The 22,843-nt window shown below is 38.3% G+C and overlaps 1 protein-coding gene across 3 annotated transcripts in view; it reads left to right on the plus strand.

Moving 5' to 3' along the window:
- The first annotated feature begins 6,326 nt into the window (after positions 1-6,326).
- The window catches only part of LOC148021914 (cytochrome b-c1 complex subunit 6-1, mitochondrial-like), a 31,149-nt gene continuing 14,632 nt past the window's right edge, over positions 6,327-22,843 (plus strand). For 2 of the 3 annotated variants that reach the window (XM_087697429.1, XM_087697431.1), the window contains exons 1-2: positions 6,327-6,479; positions 7,613-7,703. In XM_087697429.1, the coding sequence (XP_087553555.1) occupies positions 6,478-6,479; positions 7,613-7,703 (93 nt within the window). In that variant the 5' untranslated portion in view covers positions 6,327-6,477. The remainder of the gene's footprint in view (positions 6,480-7,612; positions 7,704-22,843) is intronic. The other variant, XM_087697430.1, reaches the window with a different exon arrangement.

The raw sequence follows: 22,843 nt of genomic DNA on the forward strand, positions 1-22,843 counted from the left end.
GATGAACACGCTCACCTGAAAGCATGGAGGCGGTCTATCATGCTCCCTCATGAAGTATATGAAGTGAGAGAAGTGAGCCTAGTTGTGCAAATTCAACCTCTGCAACACTTCATGGATGACCATGTGCAAATTTGTTGATCGCCTATCACAATCTTCTCAAGCCATACTTGTTTTTTTGTTAATCAATAGAATTGACATGGGTGTCAATGAAGCTTAACAAATTTCCCTTGAGAGAAATGAGCTTCAATTCAAGATCTCTATTTTGGAGAAGGAATTGTCAAAGGACTTGTACTTCAAATATCGATTTAGAGGCTTAACTTGGATTCTAGAAGTTGTTGCAATGAGTAGTAGAATAGAGGCAACACTATTACTACCCACATTAATTCCAAATTTGTAAGCTTTTCGTGCTTGTTCTCAAGCACATCTCATGTATCTAAGAAGAGAGTATTCGTGGACAAATTTGGGGATTTCTTACCTATTGCTGTAGCTTCTTGAAAGGAGGGTTTTGAAGAGTTAGTGACCTACTCTAAACAAGGTTGAAATAGGGTTTACTAGTGTAATAAATTTCATCATACTTCTCTTGCTTATAGGGCTCAAAGTACGAATTACCCTATTCTTGTATACACTAGATAAATGCTTTGTACATGCAAAGAGGAGTCTTTGGCTAAATTTTAGGCATCACAGGCTTGAAGATATACTGTCATAAATCATTAAATAATAGGGCTAAAGTCAATGGTTGAAGCAAACAAAGGGTTTTACATGTTTATTATACTCACTATCAGTTGGAATCGTTCATGATTAATAGTATGGCATATGTTGACTGAATTTTGGGTTATATCTTGCTTTATGAAGTCCATGTTTAGAATTGGATATTATGTATAGCATATGTTTTGATGTACTAAATAGATTATTATTTGAGCCATCGACTCAGATTGGGCTATTATCCCAGTAGACAAAGTTTGAGCTATTGTCTCAAATACATGCATGTAAGAGTTTCTATGTGCTAACTAAGATCTAATTCAAGGGCTTCGATACAGTTGATTTGGGATGACTTTGGCATCTCAAATACTTTGTCTCTTCTTTCTTCTTGAAGTTTCTTATCCCTATTCTTTGTAACTCTTCTCTATGAATCCCTTGCGATTAAGGCCTTTGACTTACTCTTCCCAAATGGCACATCTCATCTTGATGCCTAGAAAAAGATCCTACCGATAAAGACAAGGTATAACAACAATGCAATGAATCTGGCATCATGTATCTATATGCTAATCACCCAAAAGGAGAAGGCTTCACCTAGTAAGAAGATCATCCCACCTACACTCTTAGATATCTTTGGAATTGAATCATTGGATGAATTGCCAACTCAAAATTTATCTTAATGTCATGTTCCAAGGTCAAGCAAAGAAAGAGGGAGTGTCAATATGAGGACTAGCAACCTAGATACTTCTGCAATGACCCCAACCATTAGTCAAAAATCATAGAAAAGGTTAGAGGCGAGGTAGAAGAGGTCCAATTGCATCTTAGAAATGTGGACACATAGTTAAATCAAGATAATCGATGCTTTTTGAGGTTAGAACCACTCTCAATCTTAACTTATTTTAGATCAACTGGCAATCAAAATCTAACTCACCTACCTAAGAACAAAAAGTAAAACTAATCGTGTCCTTCAAGGGTGAAGTAGCGTGAAAGAAAGCATATAACTTCCTTGATGAGTCTTTGGGATGTGGAGAGCATAAAAGAACTTTGCCCATGTGTTTTGAAAGTAGATAGATCACTATGGTTGAGATGTACTAGTGGACCATAGAAAGGAAATTATTAGCAATGGTGTTTGCTACTAAAAAGTTTCAACACTACTTGCTAGCAACACCTTTCATGTTATTTATTGATCATCACTCATTACTATGCATAGCTAAATAAATTTCCAATGGCTACTATCTTTTTTTCTATTGTTATTCAAAAAGGTTAGAATTTGACCTTTTTGTTGTTGTTTGAAAAGGCAAACAACACTCCATGTTAGAGCTCATGTCAAGAATAATGAATGGAGAAACCACAAGAAAGGGAATCATGGATGATTTTTCGAATTCCCATTTGATTTGGATCTCTAAAGAAGAGTATTTGTAAATGGCAGACCTTACTCCATATTGGGCTAATGATATCATTGAAATTCTAAGGCCCAAGCATGTTCTATGTAAGACATAATCCTACCAACTAACTGAAAGCCAATTATATCAACTAGATCATGATGGTCTTATGAGAAGATGCATATGCAAACATGAGATGCATGGTGTACCTGCACACATGGAAATTGTAGGAGGACACTTTGATAGAGACACAACAATAAGGAAAGTACTTTAGTCTCAATCATGGTGGCCTACTTTATTTTGTGATGTGGCTTGCTTTGTTGAGCATTATCATGAGCATTAGTGCATAAATGTGCCAATCAAAAAGGATAAAATGAAATTGACACTGATCATAGATCATCAACCATTTGAGAAGTGGATCATTAATTTCAGTAGACCTATTAGTCCAGCAACCTAATACTCATAAGTGAAGTACATCATTATGGCCATTAACTATCTAATGAAATGGGCTAAGGTGAGGGACACACAAAGAAACAATACTTGGACAATGACAAAGTTCTTGTGGGAGTAGGTGATCTCATGATTTGGCTACCCTATTTAGCTAATGAGTGACCAAGGTACTTACTTTATCAATGAAGTGATTGCTCACATGCCTATATTTATGTATAGTCATTGAATGCCATCTCCTTACTATCCCTAAGCAAATAGCCAAGCTAAAGCAATCAACAAGACTTTAATCACTCTCCTTATTGGTGTTCATGAAAAGCATTCTAATAGTAGATACAAAAACCTTTAATTCAAAATTTTGGAGGGATTTTTGAATCAAATTAGACGTATTTTCCATTTTTATAACAAAAACATTTCAATTGTTTAAGGTTTTAAACCTTTTTCTTTAAATTTTGAATGTTTTTCTAAAATTTTTGCAATTTAGTTTACATAAAACCTCAGTTTTTCATGAACATTGCTCCTTACTAAGATAGTCTATACCTTTAGGAGTTATTATGATAACAAACTCATGGCGGTGCTTTTGTGATATCGCATGGCCTACAAGCATGCAACTAGACAAACACCTTTCAAAAAGTAATATATGAAATGGGTGCAATCTTGCTAGCTAAATTCTTTGTCCCTAGTTTACGAATTGTAGTGCCATATTGTTGGGAGGGCAAAGAAGTTTGGATCAAATGTCTCATCGAGCTTGTGTGTTTATAAAAAAAATCAACTCTTGGCTACACATGCACTGATTTGCAAAAAATGATCACCAAAAGCCATGGTTTAATAAACAAGTCAAGTAAAGAGACTTTGAGAAAGGTGTCCTAGTGCCAGTGAGCATCATAAAAAGTGATCCCAAAGACAAGGAAAGGGTACCGGATGAAGAAGAAGTCGAAGGCCTAGTGCTATCATTGTAGCAAGAAGGGACATTTGTGTAAGGATTGCATACATTTAGGGGGTTTGAGGAAGGAGGAGGAGGAGAAGGAGAAGGAGTAGTAGGATACAAACTCCTTTGCAAAGTCATCCACCTCCTCCAACTCCGACTCGAATCCTCTGATCAAGGCATAGAAAGGGTCATCATCTTCAGATCATGGAAGGGCTTCACAACTCATCCTTCTACTTTTTGGTGCAAGTGATCCGATCATCCCTCAAGACTCTCCATTGCTAGAGAGAGTGTGTGAGAGGTTAGTGAGGTGGGGCAAGTGAGCCTCCTCTATACATGTATATATGTGCACAAGTTCCAAAGGGGACTTCTCTAAAATATTAACTATAAGTCTGATAGGTTTAAGTGATGCTTGGATACAAAACAAGAAATCTCAATCGATGCCAACAACTACAAGATTAACTCATATGGGGGAAAACTGTACAACATACTAGGAAAGTGCAAAGTTATGCTGAGCATCAAGATTGAAAGTCTCCCTATAATGTTCTATGCACTAATAGAGTTGGGAAGGAAACCTTATTGAGTAGAACTTTCAAATGATAATGTAACATTAATTATGACACTCAATGCACATACTTGGCCTTACCCAACATGAAGATTACCACAAGTTTTAGGAAGGGTAATCTCATTTCTATAAATTAATATATGTCACCAATTTCTTCAACAAAAGCTAATGACCTCTGCATTGAGGAGGGTAAAACCTTGCTCAAGGTCTCGATGAAACACAAAAAAATTAATGAGAACTAGAGATCAAGGTATCTAAACCTAAAGACACCCAAGAGAAGTGGATTCACAAAGCAATAGGATATTTGTTGGATTAAAAATTTCTAATACTTATTATATCCCATTATATGCTTTTGAATGAGTTATTGAAAGTGCAATAATTTATGAAGTTTTTAATAACCTTATGTGATTATTTATTTAAAGTGATTTTTATACTACATATGCACACTTCCCTTATCCCTACTAACCCTTGACTGAGTTAGTATCATACAGGATTATTGAAAAACCAACAAATTATACAAACACAAATATCTCCCAATCTAGCTTTACGCTAACCAAACGATTTTGTAAAAGCTATGACCCTTGGGTCTATGGTATTGGTTGTGTTAGAGTGATATTGACATTGGTAATCCTAAGTTCTAGCTCCACAAACACTAAGCAGTTCTTGTGGGTGTTATGGGTACTTTGGATCTCCAACACCTCTAGCAATTTCAAATCATCAGTCCCGAAAGATACATGCCTTGCATTCTCCTCTAAGTTTTTAATAACCTTATGTGATTATTTATTTAAAGTGATTTTTATACTACATATGCACACTTCCCTTATCCCTACTAACCCTTGGCTGAGTTAGTATCATACAGGATTATTGAAAAACCAACAAAGTATACAAACACAAATATCTCCCAATCTAGCTTTACGCTAACCAAACGATTTTGTAAAAGCTATGACCTTGGGTCTATGGTATTGGTTGTGTCACAGTGATATTGACATTGGTAATCCTAAGTTCTAGCTCCACAAACACTAAGCAGTTCTTGTGGGTGTTATGGGTACTTTGGATCTCCAACACCTCTAGCAATTTCAAATCGTTAGTCCCAAAAGATACATGCCTTGCATTCTCCTCTAAGGTTAGAGGTAGATGGACATATCAATCCTTGCCTAGTTTGGAAGCAATATTGGGAACATATGTCTCAAAGATGGCATGTAGATTAGGGAATAGAACCCAAACATGGCACTTGTGTGAAGCACATCTTCAATAGAGAAGATAGGGAGCCATGGTTAACAATAAACCATGTTCCCCCCTAAATCCCATCGAATTGAAAAGAATTGAATCTTTCTCTAGTTGGAATCTAAGGACTTAGTAGAAGCTTGTACAACAAATCTATAAGGGATTAATATGCATGGAATGCTCCCTTGAACTTGTGAGATTGAAATTGTCATTTGATGGGATGAACCCCATAAAAGAGAAAAGAAGACTACTAGTAGAGAGAGCAAAATAACAAGAACAAATAGATTCCATAAGAAGATATACATAAACCTTATGGAATCTCTTGTTCAAGCCCTCTGGAGCTTTCCTTCTTACATCAATTATCTCTCGCATGTTGATTAACAAGCCTTTGGCCACTTTGGTAGGATTGAAGCTTTTACCCTTAGTGTGTGAAAAATAGCCTTCTACATCCATTGTTCCTTGGTCATCTAGCTTGCGTAGCTTGTATATAGACCCACCATCTAGCCTTTGATCATCTCCCACTTGCTTGAGTTGCATCTAGGATGAGGTACCCCTTGCATTGACACGTGTGCCGAGTTTCCCACTTGCTTGCTTGCTCCCAATTGAACCCAACTTTGTTTCTCTTCTTTCAATATATATAAAATATCTTAGACCAAGCGTGAGGGTGCACTAGGGTATGAGGGGCCAATAGGGTGATGAGCTAGAAAAAAAACAACGATCACAAAGTTTCACCAAAATTCTTCCAACATAGTGGTTTTGACATCTCAATCGTTCAATTCATTGGTGAAGGTTCAAATTCAATACACAATTGGTCCATGATGAAAAACTTTTAGATTTACAACTGCCCTTCCCCCCCCCCTCTATTGTCTTTCACTTCTACTACAACAAATATGAAAGCTCATGCGACAAAAATTTGTTTGGGAGATGTCATTGCATACACGCACCCTTGCAGAGTGCTGAAACTTAGATTGACTCTTTAAAATATGAGATTGAAGCGTCTCCATTTTGGTGATACTCATTTAGCTTCCTTGCCTTAGTAGTTGATTAAACTTGATTTACAAGCTCGCCCTTCACCAAGGGCTATTCTAAATTGTAACTAATTTTGATTTTGAAGCAGGGCAAATCATACAAAAATCCAAAAGTTTGGACACGGAGAAGAAAGTCATTTGAAGTCTCCTCTCTTTTTGGCCTGCGTATCTGCTGAACGTTCTTCTGCGGCGGCCTCACGCATCATCGCCATGTAAGGCATTTCCACCATCTCTGCCTTGCTTGATCTTTCTGGGTCTTTTTTACCTCTTTCTCATATCGGAGTCTTTCTCAATCGATTCGTTTGTCTGCTATTAGGGTTTCTTTGGTTTCCAGTCGATTTAAGGTTCTGGAATCTGAATGCACTTGATCCGCAGGGCGTTGGTATCGTTTTTCGACTTTCCGACAGAAGTCATTGAAGATTCAGCTCTCTTGTCTGCGTAATTTAGTTCGTCATGCTGCGCAGAGGCTGCCAAAGCAAGCCGCAACATTCTGCAGCATCTGCTATTACTGTAGTAATGTTGCCGCAATCACACTAAATATAATGCATGCCTTTCTGCAACTGCTTGTGATGCTGGATAAACGCTAGGTCGTAATTTTCACGTAGTTCCGATACTGCTATGGGGCCATAGCTCTCTTGACTGCTACTCCTTCCAATGCTGAGCTTGTCAGCTCATTATGGTGCTTATTGCGCAACACTAGGATATCAGCAAGTGATGAGCCTTTGTGCACGTCCGTGAGCTGCATTTGCATTTTGTATCCACTATCATGTTTTGCTGTATTTTTTTCTTGCATTGTAGCAGACAATGCATGAATTCATGTTATCAATTTCCTGTGGGGCTTACATAACCTTAGAGGATTTCCAGTGTTCATGGTTCAAGTTGACAGTTAGGGAGATACAGTGGTGCTTCCTAGGCTTTAGAAGTGACTTGTTTTGTGTTCTTGTGCTCATTTTTTAAAGCTATTTCAAAACGTCATGGATTTATTTTGGGGGTGCATGTTTTTCTCTTGCATTGTAGTACCCAGCGTGTGTCATTAATTTGCTGTGGGGCTTACATGATCTTAGAGTTTTGAGTGTTCAAGGTTTGAGTTTGACAGTTATGGAGATAAATTGGTGCTTTGTAGGCTTTAGATTTTGACTTTGTTTGGTGTTCTCTTGCTGTCTTTTTACAGCTATTACGAATAATTCTGTATTATGCTTCATGGATTAATTTTGGGGGTGGATTTTGTGTGCTTTTCTTGAATCGTTTTGATAATCATAATGTTTCCAATATAGTCTTGTCTTGTCTGTTCAATCTATAGTACTGGCTTTCTAGGACTTTATTGAAACCTTTCTTGTTTTGTCAGGTCGGATGACGCTGATGAGGTTCTGGATCCCAAGAAGGACTTGGAGGAGCGATGCAAACCAAAATGTGTGAAGCAGTGGTTAGAATATCAGGTAAAGCTACTTTCCAAGCATTATATCGTAACTTGAGTAACTTAAAAATGATGCTTACTAAAACTTCGGAGCTTACAAATGCTTGGGGGATTAGTGTAGTTATCATGTGCTTATTAAACACAAACAAATCATGATGTGTGGTTTGCAAATTGATAGTTTGGTTAATTACATCTTGTAATTGTTGAATAGATGTGGATTATGAATAAAATCATAGAAAGCAAGCAAGCATGGAGGGATTCATGAGGAATAGGATATGGCAAACACACGTATACACATTTGCGAGGGAGGGCAGTAAAAGAAGTTGAAGAACTTGTACTACTTAGAGTTAAAATAGTATGCAAAGGGTGCCTTTATATTGACAAAGTCTAGGGATTCAAAAAAATGTCAAAGTAATTTGCAAGGTATCCATAGTTTCCTAAAATGGCATTTCAACAGCTTGAAATGGAAATGCCAAAGTTGGAGTGTTGTCGGAATTTTAAAACACCTATTTAGAAATTTCAAGGGTGCATAGGTGTCCCCTTGCCAAATCTTGCCACCACCCATTGCATATGGATGTGGCGTAAAGTATCAATTAACAAATAAGTTTATGCTTCGGCCCACCATTATAACTTCTTAAAATAAGCAACTCATTAAAAAAAAGTGCAAATAAATATATGCCACCAATATTAACTCCTTAAAATGAATGACTCATTAATAAAAAAATAAAGTACACATTAAAATAAGTGACATCAAATAATACATTGAAATAGCGAGATACGTATCTTGCTTTGAAAATGCAATATATAAAATGTTTATGGAAAGGTGAAGGAGAGCCTTGAATGTCGGAGTATGCAAGAAACTTGCTAAAGATAATAACCAGCTAAGTGGAGGAGTAGCTATAAATAGCTAAATCTGCCCAAAGTTGGTTGATTGCATGAATCTGTGGTAAAAATTGTTGGTGAACTTGATAATCAACAAAATAATAATAAAGAAATGTTGATCTCTAACATACAGTTGGTTGCTCATTTGACTTAGATTGAGGGGCGTATGCAAGAGATGATTGTGCAAGACACAAGACTATCAACAACTTTCTCTCCTTTTGCCAAGTGACAACATTCTAGACTCTAGTGTAGACTTAGCCTCTAGACTTTGATTTTCTAGTAAATAATAATTGTGGAGATTAAAAATCCTCTTATCCTTGCCCATGAATTGGTCGTTGTCTATACACATTTAATAAGCTAAAGCCTTTGAACTTGAAAGTTGTTCCAACTTTCATTAACCTTAGTCTCGACATTGAAGGTTTAATTTTTCCTTAGTCCAAATGGTATCACAAGTCATTTCTAAGGGCCCATTTAATGTACAAGACCAAGATTGCCACTAGGCATCCACTACTACTTGTCCAATATAACTTTTGAAAACTTTTGCAAATGTCTTTCATTGCCCAACATAGGTTTTGGATTGTTACCATTTCCAAGTCAATTTGCAAATCACATAGGGTTGGAGTACATAATACTCATGCCTCTAGCCATTGTAAAGTTGATCATGAACATCCCAAAGTTTGAATCAATTGCATATTACTCTTTCATGACATCCAACTGAGTGTGATAAATCGTAGCAAGGTATTGCTAATAATGCATCAGCCACAACATTTTTCTTACCACTATATGCATAATTTGAAAGTGAAACATGGAGAGAAAATTTGCCCATCTCATATAAGAATCAAGATTGGTTTGGATATTGTGAAATTTGCCCTAAGAAGACGGTGTTTCCATGTAGATAATGCATGAATTACAATAAGCAATTATTTTCCATAAATCTATAAAGTCTTCTCTCCACCATGGAGAATATGATTCTCATAGACAACCGCACGTGCATCTTGCATCAAAGCAATCCCTATGTTGTTACCACATGCGTTACACTATACATCGAATGACTTCTTGAGATTTGGGAACACAAGCATTGGATCTGAAGTTAACTTTTCTTTTAACTTGTCAAATGCTAAAATTTTCACAATTGTTTATTTGAAAGATACACCCTTTTTTCGCAAATCATGCAATAGAGAAGCAATTTCAGCAAAGTGACAAATGTACAATCTATAATATGAACAAAGTCTGAAAAAATTGTAGATCTCATGTACGTTTTTCAAATGTAACCATGAATATATAGCTTCAATCTTAGTAGGGTCCATACTTACACAATCAACCTATACAATGTGCCTAAAAAGTAAATCTTATGCAAGAAAAATTGAATTTTCTTATCATTTGTAACCAACTAAGTCTTTCTTACCTCATTCAATATTGTAACCAAGTGTTTTCAATGCTCATCTTTATGCTTTGAATAAACAATCATGTCATTAAAGAATGTATCCTCAAATGCTTAGTAGGGTCAATGCTTACACAATCAACCTATACAATGTGCGTAAAAAGTAAATCTCAGGCAAGAAAAATTGAAATTTCTTATAATTTGTAACCAACCAATGCTTTCGTAGCTCATACAATATTGTAGCTAAGTGTTTTTGATGCTCCTCTTTTCATGCTTTGAATAAACAATCATGTCATCAAAGAATGTATCCACAAATGCTTTGTATGGCTTAAAAATTCTATCCATCATGCGATGGAAGGTGGTTGGAGTATTCCTGAGTTCAAATGGCGTAACCGAAAAATCATACAAGCCAAAGAAAGTGTGAAAAGGTGCCTTAGGCACATCCTTAGGCCTAGTGCGAATTGGATGATTTTAAAGTGTATGGGATTGAAAATGATAGACTCTTACAATTTGTCCATGATATCATTGATCTTTGGAATCGAAAGTAATTCTCGATTGTGATCTTATTCAAGGCTCGATTGTCAATGCACATATGCCATGAACCATCCTTTTCTACACCAATAACGCGAGAGTAGTATGGAGATGAGTTGGGCTGAATTAGCCCCTTTTGCAACACTGCATTAACTTGGCTTATAATCTCTTGTTGTTGGGTTGCACTCATCATATATGGTGGTGTTAGTAGGATTGTCAGCTCATGTGTGAGTTAGTGAATGCCAACTAGGGTTGGGCACACTTGTCCTTATTTTAGGCATTTTATTGTGATTAATTTGTGTGGCATTTTATGCTAGTCGACTAGCATTTAATGTTGGCCAACCAGTGGCTATTTTAGGCCTTTTTCATGCTTATTTGTTGTGGGGTTCCTCCTCTTTAGTCATCATCATTCTTCTGGTGGACTTTTTGTTGGAGAGAGGAGTTGGTGTCAGTGCCCATGCAACCAATGGCTCACTAGCCAGTGGCTCGCTATTGTACGCGACTGCCTCGTGTTTGGTATGGTATATGGATTTCGTTTCTTGAGCACATCTCTAAGTTCTCTTCCTTTGCAATGTTTGTCAGTTTTCTTTCTCTTTTGTCTTGTGTTCAACAGGTTATTTCAGAACTTATCCATGCTTCCATTGCTGCTCCACTTTTGACATGGTATGAGATTGTCTTTGGGATCAACGTGTGAATATTCAATATTGTGTGCGAACTCTCTTATTCTATATTTTTTGATGCTTGGTTGGCTACCTCCTCTCTTTGTCTACCTTCTATATGCTCTTTTTATCCTCTCCATATGGCTCCTCTCTGTACTTCTATAGATGATAAGTTACATGGACCTGTCTATCTTACATAAAGTGTTGTGATGAAAGCTTGGTTTGTGTCGAAGCGGATTTGCTATATTGTTTATGGAACTATTCCTTGTCCTCAGTGTCCTTTTCCACTTCTCGAAGATTTTGATGTGAGGACAACCATGAGGAAGTTGTGCTTACATGGGATTTGGATGATGCGCATGCCTATTTTGCTATTCTTTAATGTATCTTAAAAAAAGTTTTACCGGCGATTATCTCCTATAGAACATCTCCTGATGTATGGTCGAAGCTTCAAATTTTGCACGTGGCACCTTTCACTATGCATGTAGTGACTCCTTATTGCCAGTTTCAGTAGATGAAGTTTGAGCCTAAGGACACCATTTAGTCATTTTTGCTGCATGTTATGCAGGTATAGGACCAACTTTGACACATGGAGTGTGCCCTTTCAGAGGTACATCAGTGCCCACATAGCCAATGACTCACTGTTGTATGACTATCTCGTGTTTGGCATATGGATTCCATTTCTTGAGCACATCTTTGACACATGGAGTGTCCCCTTCCAGAGGTACATCAGTGCCCACATAGCCAATGACTCACTGTTGTATGACTATCTTGTGTTTGGCATATGGATTCCATTTCTTGAGCACATCTTTGAGTTCTCTTCCTTTCCAGTGTTCTTCTGTTTCCTTTCTCTTTTGTCTTGTGTTCAATAGTTTATTTAAGCACTTGTCTATGCTACTTGTCTATGCTTCCATTCTTACCCCACTTCTGACAGGTGGCTTATTTTGCGAGGTATTGTTGGGAATCAAATCTATGGCATGATCCTTAGGCTTTTTAGGTGGTAGTTGCCTTAGTAACGACTATGAGAAGTAATCAATATACTCTTTTAAAAATGGCACACGATCTTTGTCTAATTTAGACACATTACCCACCATTTCATTATCATCTTTATCCTTTGCAAACACTAAGTAAGTTGAAAGATGATTTTTCATTACTTTGTAAATAGTAGAAGTGGATACAACGAGAATAGATTTCCCTTTAAGCTTAAGTCTTTGTTGTTGTCATCACTTTGAATGTGCGACTAAAGCTTTCCAATGATGGGTATGACAAGTTCTACATAACCTTTACATGCCATACCAATTTCTCCCATGGGTTTCATCTCATCTTTTGTGATGCCATGACATGCAACCATGTCTATGGAGATAAAGTTTGCACATGGATTTAGATCAAAGAAAATTAATGTGTGTTGATCTCTCACTTTACCCCAAGCTTTATGTAGCTCCGTTACATCATTATTAGGTTGTTCGCTAAATCCATCGGGGACGAGACTACTAGTGGGTTTTGGGCTTCTTTCCCTTTTGATCCCTTTTGATCACCCTCATTTTCAGCATTTTCAGTTTGTTGCCTGGTAGGGTAGTCCTTAGCCATACGCCCCTCTTGTTTACAAATGAAACATTTATTTTGGGTAGCACTTTTGCATTTTCCCCTTTGTTGGTTTTGCCTTTTTCTAGCCTCAAAATCAAACTTGCTTGGTTTCTTAGTCTTGGAAGACTTCCTTTTGGGCTTCTCATTGTCTCCCTTGAAGTGAAAAGACTTACAACGTAGCAAAGCATATGATATACATGCTGTTTCAATTTGTTGAGACATGCTGATTAGTGTTGTTTATTGCAAAAATCTCTAATTTCCTTGGGCAGCCTACAACAATACTTCTCTATTTGCTCCAAAAGTGGGACAACACAATAGGAGAAGTAATGGGCAGTAGTGCCTCCCAAAACATTTAATTATATTTCTCCAAGTTCTTGCATGGAGAAGCATGAAGCTTATGCCAAGCAGTCATTACATCAACTTCAAAGGCACTCGTCAACCATGTAGTTGCAAACACTTGCTTAAAATGTATCCAAGTTGACGGTGCTCTACCTTGCATAAGAAGTGATGTCCACCTTTGCAAAGCATTATGAAACCAAGCTTCCTTCTTGGAATGGGTGGTGATAACTTGATTTAAGAGTTAATTACAGCAATAAATAAATGCACATAAAATGAAATACACACTTTGCCATAACATTCTTGGACAGTAGACACCCTGTTGGCCCCAAAATTGGTGCCCCTTGCGGTATGTCTTTAGCTTTCATTCAATTGGAAGGAGTACAACTTGAGATTCTTCAATCTCCTCTTGCTAACCAATTGCTCTTGCTGTCATAAATGTCCAGCAAGCCTTTTCGGTCATTTGCCCCTTGTTTCGCCCAGGACTTCTTCTCCAATTTGACCCTTGGCTAGCCAAATGCTGCCCCAAATCGATTCGGGATGGGCTGGCTCCTGAAATCCCTTGATAATATTCAATTATCAGCTGTTGATTTCAGTCCCTTGAGCCTTCAATCTTTGGCACGGATCCCAATGTGGTTGCTAAACCCTAATTTCTGCTGTGAATTAGGGTTTACTGTAGAAATTACAGATCAGCCCACCAAAAATGGTTGAGATCTCCTCCGAATGGCTGAGAATTGCTGAGAATGGCTAAGCATAGGTTGAAGGAGATGAGAGAATGTTGTAGAGAGAGAAAATTTTGAGATTTGTTGCGAAGAACCAATCAAAATCAGCTGCTGCCTTGCTGCCTTGCTGTACCAGCCCTAAACGGATGCACAAACCACAATAGGAGCATCAGAGACTGTGATCTTCAAGAGAAAGTGCATCAGCAGCAATTGTCAGCTTCCCAAGGTCAAGAATATGCAATCTCCATCACCAAAATGGTCTCTAATGGTTGGGAATTGGCCCCAAAAGCTGGCAGCAAACAGTCCAACACCTCTTTCCAACAGCTCCAAAATGAAAAAACGAGATTTCCCTCTCTCTTCAGCCCTATTTAGCCATTCCCCCACTTGCATGGGAAAGTTTTGCCAAGTGGCAGCTTTCTTAATATATTTTCAGCAATTTCCAGCCATTTAATTAATTTTCAAAATTAACTAATTTTGAAAATTAATTCAGCCCTTAATCCATGCCCAGAAAATTGACCTTGCCTATCCAAAAATTAATTGGCTAGGCCATTTGCAACCCAAAGTGGTCCCATGCATTAATTGACCCTTGGACAAGCATTAATCCATTAATTAATGCCTAGTCCTTAGTGTCAACACTAACACTTAATGGCCAATTAATAGTCCTAGGGGCAGACTGACACCAAAATTCACCTAGAATCTAACAAGTGTAACTTGTTACAACTTTTGCCTTTGACACCTATCTTTTTCATAGGGTCCTTCGATCTTCAACTGTGAGAAAGTAGCGTGCACCTCACATGTGCATCTTTTAATTGCACATTTGATTAATCCTTTAATTAAATGTCAATTAAACATAAGCAAAGCATCAAATTTTCACGTCTTCGTGAAACATTACCCTTCAAGAAAGTGGTTGCCTTGTGCACTTTAGATGACTCAATGAAGTTCCCTCTTGAATAGGCAGCATCAAATTGTTGAATGGAGATTAAGGCCTTTAGCTTATCTTGTGCACTAGTGACAACTTCAAACCTCATTGCTTTGCCACCCTCATTAAAGTCTTTTGCTTTCCCTTTTGGAGTCACATCATCATAAATAGGTGGCCCCAAAAGGGTGCATTGGCTGGATTTACGTCATCATCAATATCAAACGAAGCATTCATTGAACCAGCAATCATTCCATGAGCCCCATATACACTGGGGTGGCAGTTACATTCCCAAACATTTCTGTTTTGTGCATAAGGAACCATGCCAATGTAATTACACATTGGATTATGCATAACTCCAGCCATTCTTGGATACATTGGACCATGCATTTCATGCATTACTTGTAGCATACAAAAAGTATTTGGGCCATACATCATTAGAGTTGAATTATGACTAGCCTTTGCATGGTATATGGAGCCACCTCCAAAGTATCTTGGATGCCTGACATTGGGATGCATACTTTATTGTCCAAAAGACATCGAATTAACATCTCCAAGATTGCCATGCATCTTCTGTCCTTGCCCTATTGCTAAGATTTGGTTATGCTTATTATTAGTGTTTTGTGCTTCTTGAGGTAGAGCTGCCTCACTTTTTGGAAACTCATGTTGATCCGAAGCTTTAGATGACTATTTCTTCTTTTTGCGCTGCATGTCTTTCTTTGGAGAATGCAAAAATTCAGCAAACCAAGGATTCTTAGCAAGTTGAGCGAATATATATCAGATGCTATTCTCAATTGTGCCCATAGTTGTCAAGAGACTTGTTTCTTAAGGTTAAGAAACTTGTTTCATACCTTGGTGTTTCAGAAACCTATGAAACAATTATTTTAGACTTCCAAAAAGGCCGTACCCTAAAGAATGTGAATCAATTTTTGTCATAGATTCATTGGATACATTGACATGGATATTGACATTGATTTTAATAATTTTGTTGGAGTTGTTGTCCATGATGCATGTATATATTGATGGCCTCTTCTATAATTAGAGCTAATAATCATGGATAACGTACCATGATGCATACAAATATTTTGATGCTATGTTGAATCTCGATTTGCATTGTAGAAGATAATGGATTATGATAAACTACATTATATGAGTTGTAATCTATACTTGTAATTCTATAGTTTTCTTCTATCTTGAATGAAACTCATTTCTAATGTTTTAGGAAACTCCTCAAAGCTTATGAAAATTGTGTCATACCTCTTGTTTTAGAAACCCTTAGTAACTATGGTTGTCCCTTAAGCTGGGCATTAATGTTGGGTGTAGCGCTACTCTCGTGTATATATATATTTACACATGTGAACACACGCTTGCGGATGTTAGTGTACCGTATCCTAAGTATAAATACATTCTTCTATTCTTTGTATTTACCACATTGGTATACATCCATCTCTTGACTCTTCACTCTCTCATTGCACTGCACAGTTGAACACACTTCGATTGATGTGCACACTACTTGAGTGTTTCCTCTTGTGCCCTGAGTATTGGCAAGAAAGTGTGCGCTTCCGAGGATAGAGACATGCAGTCATGGTCAATCGGTGGTCAGTTTGACCAAAAGGTTTGAGGTGACAATCGGTGTGACAGTCCACAACAGGTGTGATCAGTTAAGCGACAACGTTTCAGGTTGGGCGCAATCGTGACATGTAGCTCGTGTTTTCTACAGGCAACAGTTGTCAAGAGTAGTTCGAAGGCAGGTTGAACAGCAATGGGCAGCACTTCAGATGGACATGTGACGAGTAGTATAGTCGCGGACATAGTACGGGGGAGTTTCAGAAACGTGAGAAATAGAAATGAGAAAAACCGGAGTTTTGGCCAAATTTTGAAAACGGGGAAATGACTTTTCTGATTGTATACTAAAAAAAATACAATATTATGTGGGTATGTAAATATATCAATACCTACAACAACATATATCTAAATTTCGTACAAAACTTTAAGTCTTTATATCATATGATTGAAATCATGATTCATTACACATTTCACTTCTCACGACTCACGAGTGAAAATTGAGGAGTCAAGACTGAGGACTCGATGGTTGAAACTTAAGACAACTTAACACAATTAAGACTCAATTTTAAGGCAACAAAATGAATTAGAATTTATGACTCATGAATAATCTATGATCTAAAGAGTAGTGAAGACTGACATCAAGAACAATGGAACAAGAATCAATATGCATAATAAGTGGAATCAAGATACAATGATCCATATAACTATGTCTTGTGAATAATTTGTCAAAACTCCAAAGTCCAGTGAGGCTATAAGTATCAATATCAATAAACATCTGGCAACTGTAGTTTGGACTTTGCACTGCTAAACTGACTCTTGTATATCACAAGTCATGACTCATGACTTATCTAGACTTTGAGGATTGATACACCATCTCCTCGTTTGACTCCGAGGACCCTGGTCAAGAAGTTGATGAAGTAGCCTCAGCCTCATTCTCAGACTTTGGCTCTGACCTTGTCTGTGATGCACGACCACGTGTGGCACTCACTCTAACCCTTCTCTGTGCAAAAGTCTCATGCACCGGTGCCAATAGCTCCTCATAGAGCATGGAGTAGATATCTTGCTTCTCCTGTGGTATCTGAGGAATGTCACGCACCTTCTCTATATCAATCTTGTCAACATTCACCTGTAAAGGTGAACGAGATAAAGATATATCATATGAGAGGAGATTTAATATATTCAATGTTCATACATATCACAATTTACAATCCAACTTTCAAGCAAATTAGCAATGTCAAGTGTCAAGGACTCGAAGTGAAAAAGTTAATTATATATAATACTAATCATTACCAATTTATCTGTGAAGGCTTAGGGGATAGAGCGGTTCTCTCAAGAAGCTAGAGATTGCAATGGCAAAACACGAAACGCTCTAGTTGGGTAGTTGTGAGGTGGTTTCTCTTTTTGGTATGGAAGAGGAACCCTGTGCTCCAGTTCCTCTTAGTAGGCTCTGAACTACAATCTTGCGAGAGGATCTGAATAGCAATGTGTTTCTATTCAAATTTAAGAGATTGAGGTTAAGTACTGGGCAATTGCTAATATGCAAGCCGCAAAATCAACATTTGAGTGGGTAATAGCTAGGTTGGATAATGCATTAGATAATCAAGATTCAAAATATAAAAGTCACCAGTCACATATCAAAGTAGGAGCACAATTGCCGCATTTCTCCCACTAAGAGACAAGTTGAAGCTGTCTCTCTTGAAGCCTAGTTGTGGGTCGGCCAAAATAAAGAGAATGATTGCGGAATGCTAGCAAATCATGCTCTACTCTTCTCATCATATCTATATCATTCCTTGTGAGGTGCCTCATCTACTTCATGAAGCCCTCCTCTAACTCCTTACTAGTATACTGGTCCTCGTCGTGCGTCAAATGGGATGCAAGATATATGTGACATGGATTGGTTTATGGAACCAATCCCATCGTGCATTCCACATTGCACGAATCTCATCGACCCTATAGATAAAATAAGTTAAAAACTTGGAAGTTGGAATAGTGATCAATCATCAAGGAGTCATTAATACCAAATAATTATATGTATAAAAGCTAAACAAAAACTTACTTGTCTTGGAGCAAAAAGCTATTGCGAAGCAAGGCCTTGCTAATTTTATCCATATACCCATATAGAAGCCCCAAAGTACTCCCCTCTATATTAGTGATGCGTAATACAGTGTAAATAGGAGCGAGACTTTTCACCAGTGTCTGTCTCAACGCACCAACTCTCATTTAAAATATTGCGTCTAAAAGCAAGAGCCTTTGGAAACTCTCTTACTCCATGTGGCCATTTCTATCATGAAATGGTTCGTATCAAACTTGGATGGACCCGTATCAACCTCTCCAATACAATAAACATATAAGCAAATCTAGTGGTGGAGGGCTTCGATAGCTCAAGTGTGCTATTGGCTCGAAATATGCTTGTGATAGATGGCCTCTTCTTCACAAATCTTACCATGCTTCTTGCTATTTTGAAAATGTCATCCACCTAAGATATTTTTCCAACATCTTCAATAAGCAAGTCAAGGCAATGGGATGCACATGGAGTTGATACTATGCTAGGAAACTCCTCCTCAGGCATACGTCCCATAGCCACACAATTGTTTCCATCATCTGTCACCCCATGCACCACATTTTGGACTTCTACGTCTATGATGACCTGTTGCATGTGCTCTCAAATGAAAGCTCCTGTGATGGTAAGACCTAAGGCAGAGGCATCGATGGCCTTAATAAACATGGTGTCTTTACATGAAGACACCAAAACATTGTAAACATTCCTTCGGTGCATATGTGACCATCCATTGCATAATATTGTGCATCTATATTTCACCCATATCTCCTTCAAGGACTTCAATTGAGCCTCTATGGATGCTTTCTCTTTTCGAAGCTCTCGTGTGTGTAATGCATCTGCGGATGGGCCTTTCCACTCACACCTTATGTGGCTTATTGCCTTGATTGTCTTCTTCCATTGATGTGTAGTGGCCACATTGAAAGGGATAGCACATGGAATAAATAAGCGTGTGAGTTTTCTAGTTGTCTCCACAATTGCTTGCCTTTGAAGTCCTGCATGGGCACTTGGACCATGCAAGGAGCCCTTTTGCCCACCACCACTAGGAGATGACAACGGGGTTCTTTTTGCACGTGGACTCGATACGGATATGGATGCACTTCTTTTTGATGGGCCACAGGCACCTCCAATTTGGCTAGTGTCACTAGGCCCACTAGCCTCTCTGTTCCCCACTTGTGCTTCATTAGCCCGATGTGGTGTTGGATGAGAGGATTCATCCTCTTCTAGCCCAATATCCATAGGCTTTCGGCGCCAAGGATGGAGACTTACCGTTACTTTTGCCGGCACATTTACGCAAGGCCCGATGTCTTTGTTGGGAACACATGCCAAGTGGTCTTTCACACGCGTTATGCTCCCCGATTTCTCCAATGCACAATAGTTGCACTGCCACTTCTTTGATCCGTTGGAGCCTTTGTATCCCTTGATTGGAGTGATGTGCCTCCAATATGGGTCCGACGCCATGATATGATGATTAGCCTTTGGGTAATGGATTATGGGAAGAAGAAGAAGAAAAGAAGAAGAGGAAGAAGAAGGAGAAGGAGCAAGAGGAGCAAGACTCAGGAGGAGGAGGAGGACCCAGGAGGAGGCGGACCCAGGGTCTGGCAAACCTGCTTCATATGACCACTTACGGGTCTTTGGTTACGAATGCTATGCCCATGTACTTAATAATAGTAGAACCAAACTTGACATGAAATCCCATGAAGGCATCTTTATGGGTTATGGAGATGAAGGTAAAATGGGTTATAGAGTTTGGGATTCAAGCATGAAAAAGGTGCTACGTAGGTGAAATGTGGTATTTAATGAGTCAAAGTTGCTGAAAAATGCCACATCTAGTGATTTGGACAAAAAAAAAAGTGAAATTTCAGCATGATCAGTCACTTGAATAGGCATTAGCCACATTGAAAACTCAACTCCATTTGATGCTGGTTATGATAATTAGCGTATCATCATTGAGCCGGATGAAAATGGGGTGCAAAGAGATGCTGAAAATCAACTTGAGCAACAAAATGAGCATGCTAAAAATGAATTATAGCAGCCTGAAAATGTATTACAGCAACTTGAACATGTAGTTCAGCAGCCAAATAATGAGGTTGTTGACATTCCCTTGGATGTGGATCCATTGCTTGATAACATAGATCATTGGGTGAGAAGGTCTACACGTGTCAGGAGACGTACACAGAGGTTTGATCCCTCTTTGGACTGCATTTTACTCATAGATGAGGGTGAGCCTCTCACATATAAGGAGGTATTATCATGTGAGCTAAAGAAAAAGTGGGAGCTAGCTATGCAGGAATAAATGAAGTCATTGTATCAAAATGATACTTCGGATTTGGTTCCATTGCCCAAAGATAGAAAATCTATTTCTAACAAATGGGTCTATGAAATCAAGGGTGTGGATAGCAAACCCAAATACAAAGCCAGGCTTGTGGTTAAGGGCTATACATAGAAAGACGAGATTGAATTTTAGGAAGTCTTTTCACCTGTTGTTAAAATGACCACTCTTCGGATATTGTTTGCTACCGTAGTATCTATGGATCTTGAACTTGATCAGGTGGATGTTAGAACTGTATTTTTGCATGGTGATTTAGAAGAAGAGTTGTACATGAAACAACCAGAAGGTTTTGTTATGCCAAGAAAGGAGCATTTAGTGTGTAGGCTTAAGAGAAGCTTGTATGGTTTAGAACATGCTCCTAGACAGTGGTATAAAAAGTTTGATGCCTTCATACTCACATGGGTTTAAAAGAAGCAATGTAGATCACTATTTATATATAAAGAAGGCCGATGATGGAAGTCTTATAATACTTGTGCTTTATGTGGATGATATGCTTATTATTGGTAAGTATAAAAGCTAGGTTAATACATTGAAAAGACAGTTGAATTCAGCCTTTTCCATGAAGGACTTGGGTCCAACTGAATACATTTTGGGCATGTGTGTGACAAGAGATAGAGAACAATAGCTCTTATTTCTCTCATAAGAAAAGTACATCAGCAAAGTACTTGATCGTTTCTCAATGGTAGATGCTAAGCCACTTAGTGTTCCTTTACTACCACACCTTAAGCTTAGGAAAGTAGATTGCCCAAAAGATGATAAGGCAGCTAGCTTTGTGAAGGTGTTCCTTATGCTTCAACTTGTGGGTCACTCTTGTATTCTATGGTTGCCATTAGACTTGACATTGCTCATGTAGTGGGAGTTGTGAACTGGTTTATGTCAAATCCTAGCAAAGCACATTGGGAAGCCGTGAAATGTATCTTTCGGTACCTTAAGGGCACACAAAAAAAATGTGTTTGCTATGGAAAGGGTACGCTAGATCAATAGGGATATTGTGATGTAGACATGGCAGGTGACTTGGATACTTGCAAGTCTACTAGTAGGTAGATATTTACCTTGATTGGTGGAGCATTTTCTTGGTGCTCTAGCTTGTGAAAGATAGTAGCACTTTCTACCACTGAGGTTGAATATATTTCAGCCACCACTGAAGCTTTGAAAGATGTTGTTTGGCTTGGTTGTTTGATCAAGGATTTTAGGTTGTGCACCAAAACACCTGTACCTAGATGTGACAGTCAGAGTGCTGCATGGCTGGCTAAGAATGCCATGTTTCATGCACGTACTAAACATATTGATGTGCGGTATCACTTTATTAGATAGGTTTTGGATGATGGTCTAAGCACACTGACTAAGGTCTAAACACAGGATAACCCTATAGATGCTCTCACTAAAAGTCTTGCAAAGGCTCAACATGAGCATTGCATTCGATTGGTGGGAGTTGTTTAAAGGTTCGCTAAGGACCTTTAAGTGGGAGGTGGTTGGGTGTATAGGCCCTTATGGTACTCCTATGTATATATTTATTTATGCATGTGAACGCACCCTTGCGGATGTAAGTGTACCATACTCTTAAGTATAAATACATTCTTATATTCTATGTGTACCACATTGGTACACACCCATCTCTCGATTCTTTACTCTCTCATTGCACTACATAGCTGAACACACCTTGATTGATGCTCACACTACCTAAATGCTTCCTCCTGTGCCTTTCAATTAAAAGCCTCTTCTTGTTGGTCTACAACATTAGGAGGCCTTGAGGGATTGGCCTCATGATCATATCCAACATTCACATCATGTTGCCCATGTTGTGTGCCCATTCCAAGATTCAGCATTGCTTTTCGTTGAATGCTTTGTGACCCTTTCATAGTCACAAATGATGACCTTTTTTGGACTTGAGGATTGTAGAGATGGCAAGTTTCTTTTTGTCATGTGTCCCAGTCCATGTGACTATATAGTCAAAAGTGATGGCAATTTCTCCTTGTCCCTCGTTCCTTGTCCTTGTCCCGTTTTGCGTCACTTGTGACTATGGATCCTTCAGATTGTGATGCATCTCCATAATTTGAAGAGGATTGTAGAGACGGTAGTTTCTTTCTATCCTATGTCCCACTCCATGTGACTATATAGTCAAAAGTGATAGCAATTTCTCCTTGTCCTTGTGCCGTTTTGCGTCACTTGTTACTATGGATCCTTTAGATTCTGATGCATC

Source organism: Lygodium microphyllum, chromosome 17 (genome assembly GCF_053477565.2).
Source record: "Lygodium microphyllum isolate KBCC chromosome 17, Lygodium_microphyllum_v1.1.10, whole genome shotgun sequence".
Classification (NCBI taxonomy): Eukaryota; Viridiplantae; Streptophyta; class Polypodiopsida; order Schizaeales; family Lygodiaceae; genus Lygodium; species Lygodium microphyllum.